Below are 5,937 nucleotides of genomic sequence, written 5' to 3'. Positions count from 1 at the left end.
GCTGCTCATCAAACATCAACCTATGGACAGTAAGACCAGATTTTTTATATAAGCGCTCAATCTTCCTTCCCTCCACTCTGAGAGCCCGCATTTCCTTAGTGTACCAAGAGGAGGACCTAGTGAAAGAAACAACTCGTTCTTTTAAAGGTGCCACAATATCAAGAATAGAAGATAGTGCAGAGTTGTAACAGTTCACAGAATCAGTCACAGGTAGCTCAGCAATCAGGCTAAAAAGCAACTGGGGATCAATGTTCTTGATATAAGTTGATCAATGTCAGAACCCGTAGTACAAACTAAATCCAGTGTGTGGCCAGATTTATGCGTAGGGAAGTCAACATGCTGAGTGAAATTAAAACAGTCCAATACATCCATAAAGCTAGCTGTTTGAGAACATTCAGGATTAACAACATGTATATTTATGTCCCCTATGAGCAGCATATCTGAGCCATTCGAACTCAACAACGTTAGCAGTTCCGCAAGTTCAGAGAAAACCCCAGAATTGATCTTGGGAGGACGATAAATAAGTATGAAAAGTACAGGAGCATTGCCATTAATTTTCATCACCAGACACTCAAATGAAGACATAACAGGTGTGCTAATTACAGAAGCAGACAAATCAGATTTATATAAAATTGCAAGACCACCACCTTTACCAGTGAGGCGAGGTCTATCAGTTTATGTATATGCAGGTGGCGAAGCCAAATTAAGATTGTAACAGTCATTTGGGTGATGCCATGTCTCGCAAAGACAAAAAATGTAAAGTTTCCGATCGAGGATGATATCATGAAGCAATGCCGCTTTCTTATTCATGGACCGCACATTTAATTGTGCAAGTCTGATTTTAGATGTTACAATCTTATTGCACTTATTCCCTATAAACATTTGTGGGTAAGATAAATTAGGCGTGCAGATACCACGAGAGTTTAAATGTCCAGAGTCCCGAGAAAAGGAACAGAGCACATTTATACCAGCCGGCGAGGCATATAAACCCCGGCGTGAGCCACGATGCGAATATCTTGGCCGTCGCAACAGTTGAAGTGCTCGCAGAGCATCTTGTGTACAGTCACTGGGAGGCAAATAATGATCGAATGAAAGAAGTTCAGAAAATGAGTACCTTATCATATTGACGTTCGAGAGTTTAGGTTCCCATAGTCCAGCAAATCCAATCCGAGTGAAAACGACTGTTACGTGAACAGCGTCCTCTCATACCGGAAGGAATGAAAAGGGCATAAGTTTACTGACTAATGAGTTTATGGTCACCGAATATGTTTTTCTGAGGTAAATGTGACGTGACATTGTTTACAAGCCGTTATATTGACGTCTTTGCGAGGCTGAAACACTGATCGAGCGATTACAAGAGACAGGATACGGATTGTAAAGTTATACTCTTTCTTTTAACTTACCTTCAGATGTTTAGTCATGTTTATTTTGTGCTATAACTAGTAATAATGTGGAGGAGATGATCAGTTCACTTCTGTTGAACTGAGGCGCTACAGCGAGCTGTCACTCCACATTAAACAGCGCCAAAACAGCATTTATTGTTTAAATACTGCAATACAATGGACAGAATTTGAAATCTGAGACGGTGTTTCATATTAAAAGCACCAAAGCACAATGCTTATTGTGATATATTGGATGGGAGGCGCCCTCCAACACAGGCTAGAATAATCAATTCTCAGGATTTAAGAATCGATATCGTTCCATAAAAATGAGAATCAATTAATATTGAGATATCTATATTTTTTACTCAGCCCTAATAAATATTACTAAATTAACACTGATCCCAGCTTACACACAAAACAGGTGTGAGTGTGTGTGTGTGTGTGTGTATGTGTGAGAGTGTGTGTGTGTGTGTGTGTGTGTATCTGAGAGAGTGTGTGTAAGTGTGTGTGTACATGTTTTTCTACACTGGTGGGGCCCTAAATTGAGGTCTACATGGATTCAGAAGCTTATAAATTATACAGAGTGAGTTTTTTTGAGAAAGTCAAAATGCAGAAGGTTTTCTGTGAGGGGTAGATTTAGGTGTAGGGTCGGTGTAGGGCGATAGAATATAGTTTGTACAGTATAAAAAGCATTATGCCAATAGAGAGTCTCCACAAGGATAGCAAACCAGACTGTGTGTGTTTGTGTTTGGGGGTGGTGTTGGTTAAACACACTCAATCTGGTCTCAGGCCCTCAATGACCCGCCTGTTGTACTCAAATAATAGAGTCAGACGGGGCGTCTCACACCCACACCCCCAGACACACACGCACGCGTGCACACATACACACACACTCTCTCACACACGCACACACACACACTCTCTCACACACACACACGCACTCTCTCACACACACGCACTCTCTCTCGCACACACACACACACTCTCGCACACATACACACACACACCCACACACACAGACACACATGCACGCCTGCACACACACACACACACAGACACACATGCACGCCTGCACACACACACACACGCGCGCGCACACACACACACAAAGAGAAGGCCAATACAAAGCGTAATTAGTACAAACAAATTCAGCCACCTGCTGCAGTCTCTTTGTGTGTGTGTGTGTGTGTGTGTATGTGTGCGAGAGTGTGTGTGTGTGTGCGAGAGAGAGTGCGTGTGTGTGAGAGAGTGCGTGTGTGTGTGTGAGAGAGTGTGTGTGTGTGTGCGTGTGTGAGAGAGTGTGTGTGTTGTATGTGTGCGTGCGTGCGTGTGAGAAAGTGTGTGTGTGTGTGTGTGCGAGATTGTGTGTGTGTGTTGTTTGTGTGAGTGTGTGTGTGAGTGTGTGTGTTTAGTTAAAGTCTGAGGTCTGCAGAAGGGAGTTAAATGTGACAAAAGTTAATCTACTGTGGAATACTTCATAAATGATGGATAAATGAGCAGTGCTGTCCGGTTTGTTTACATGGAGTTGTTTTGATGCTCACACATGCATTTGTGTGTTTCTCATTCCTCAACAGATAGTCGGGTAATTAACCAAACCTAAATGACTTGACCTATCAGCAGAGCCTGTAATAAAGAATCAATTAATGACAGCACTGAAATACCGATCAGCGTGATTCTCTGTCTAATTACACTGAAAAAAACCACAGCAGAAGAACATGTTCCTCTGGAGAGAAGAAGAAAGAGGAACGCAGGAGAGAGAGACGGATTGCATTACCCATAATCCTCAGCCACACCCCACAGACCAATTCCTGCTCATTAAAAGAGCATTTCATCAAGCTCTATTAAAACATCACACACACACACACACACAGTGAGAGAGAGAGAGCATGGAGTATAAACACAGCTGCTTCAGATTGAACACAGCTTGCTCTTCTCATCAGGACAGAACGAGAAACAGAGCGCTGACGGAGAGACTGCAGGACACACGGCTCATTAACACACTCGTTTAGAACGGGACACAGGCACAATTAACACCTGAACGTGATCCGTGAAACCATCTTCTGCTTTAAAGCACTTCGGGTCAGTACAATCAACCGAGAGCTCATGGAGCACATGCATGCATCGAAACACCAGAGAATAGAAAGAACAAAAAATACATTTAAATCTATTCAAATTGTATTTCTTATTTAAATTCTCTTGTGTATATATGCATGCACGAACAGAGTTAAAGCTCCTGGAAACCCCAACAAATACAAATCAAGTCAAATTTATTTATACAACGCTGTTCACGTTCACACACACACACACACACACACACTCACACACACACACACACACACTCACTCACACTCACACTCACACACACGCGCGCGCACACACACTCACACACACACACTCTCTCACTCACACACACTCTCTCACACACACTCACACACACACTCACACACGCACTCACACACTCACACACACACTCACACACGCACTCACACACTCACACACACACTCACACACGCACTCACACACTCACACACACACTCACACACGCACTCACACACTCACACACACACTCACACACGCACTCACACACTCACACACACACTCACACACGCACTCACACACTCACACACACACTCACACACGCACTCACACACTCACACACACACTCACACACGCACTCACACACTCACACACACACTCACACACGCACTCACACACTCACACACACACTCACACACGCACTCACACACTCACACACACACTCACACACGCACTCACACACTCACACACACACTCACACACGCACTCACACACTCACACACACACTCACACACGCACTCACACACTCACACACACACTCACACACGCACTCACACACTCACACACACACTCACACACGCACTCACACACTCACACACACACTCACACACGCACTCACACACTCACACACACACTCACACACGCACTCACACACTCACACACACACTCACACACGCGCGCACACACACACACACACTCTCTCTCACACAGAAAATCATGATGTTAATGTTTCTAATATCTTAATATCATCATGCATTATAGTTATGCTTTGAGACAAAATAGTCAAGCAGCTGAGATTTGCTATATAGAATTAATTGCTTTACACTGTAAAAAATGATATAACCAATTAGTCATGGTAACATGTTAAACTAAACATGTTAAATTATATGAGATTCAGTTGAATATAATTTAAGTTGAAGTGACTTGTACAGTCAATTACCTACAAATTTAAGGCAGCACCGGAAGTTTTTTAAGGATTTTTTTACAGTATATGTGAAGGTAATGTCTGCACGCAGCTCAGGGTTATTATAGAAACTACTAAAACTACTAAAAACATTACAAAAAATTCTGCTACCTAAAATAAAATAACGTTAAATGAAACCGTAAAATATAGAAAACTTAAACTTATTTTATTTCAGCTAGTTTCAAAGTCAACATTTCTCCTGTTTGTCGAGTTTAAAATAACTAAAAATTATTATGATGTACTAAAACAACTAAATCTGAAATGCAAATTAATAAAAACTATACATGCATATTTAAAAACAACAAAAACCGACAAAAATGGCACAAACACAGAATGATTACTAACCCGGTAACACTTTACAGTAAGGTTCATTAGTTAACATTAGTTCTATCACGAGAACTCTCGGAAGATTTTAGCATGATGTACAGGACAATGTTAATGTATTTGGTCTCGGAGGAACAGATCTGCTACGCTGCTGCTGCTGGTTATTGCTGTATTTGTAGATTATTGCTGCTGCAAGCAAGTACAGGAACTTCTACTGCTAATACATTAACAAAGATGAATAAATACTGTGATTAATGTATTGTTCATTGTTTATTCATGTTAGTTAATACATTAACTATCATTAACTAATGGAACCTTATTGTAAAGTGTTGCCACTCATCCTTTAAAATTAATATGAAAGCAGAAAATATGAAAAAAAAACTATTTTAGCTATAATAGTATCATTCTGATTCTGATGAGTTTGATTCATATTGAATCAATTAATTAATTAAAACGAGCAAATTAGACATTTGATCAGATGTTTGAAGGAAACTCACCCCTGCAGCGGTCGGAGTCCACCGGCTCGAACCCTGGTTTACACACACAGGTGGACGAGGGAGGCCCCACCCACTGGCCGTCCTCCCCACAGAACATGGTGGGCGGGGCTTGGCCCGTGGGGGCGGAGTTTGTCACACACACGCCCTCGGCCTGCTGCACCAGCGAGTGAGGGAGCGTCTCGGGGAAGGAGGAGAAGGCACGGGTGGCGGCGGGGCACTTCTTGAAGAAGACGCGGACGGAGAGCAGGGCCATACACGCGCCCTGAGCCTGGAACGCCAGGTAGAAGCCCTTCTTCGACAGCGGACCCATGCGCACCGTCTTCACGTTAGACTTCCTTTCTCCGCCACGACGCAACAGGAAGTCAGCTGCGACCGTGTCCACCTGCAGGACGAGAGGAGAGCGAGTGATCAAGAGTGTGTGTGTGTCTCTCTGTGTGTGTGTGAGAGAGAGAGC

General features: G+C 42.8%; 1 protein-coding gene across 1 annotated transcript in view; it reads right to left on the bottom strand.

Annotated features, from left to right (window-relative positions):
* The window catches only part of ephb4b (eph receptor B4b), a 22,756-nt gene that overhangs the window by 14,966 nt on the left and 1,853 nt on the right, over nucleotides 1–5,937 (bottom strand). Inside the window, exon 3 of the mRNA XM_016260402.1 lies at nucleotides 5,484–5,865. Within this exon, the coding sequence (XP_016115888.1) occupies nucleotides 5,484–5,865 (382 nt within the window). The remainder of the gene's footprint in view (nucleotides 1–5,483; nucleotides 5,866–5,937) is intronic.

The sequence above is a fragment of the Sinocyclocheilus grahami genome, unplaced genomic scaffold, assembly GCF_001515645.1.
Source record: "Sinocyclocheilus grahami isolate Dianchi unplaced genomic scaffold, SAMN03320097.WGS_v1.1 scaffold2073.1, whole genome shotgun sequence".
Lineage (NCBI taxonomy): Eukaryota > Metazoa > Chordata > Actinopteri > Cypriniformes > Cyprinidae > Sinocyclocheilus > Sinocyclocheilus grahami.
The sequence above is the reverse complement of the archived record's forward strand: the minus strand, read 5'-3'. Positions and strand labels throughout refer to the sequence as shown.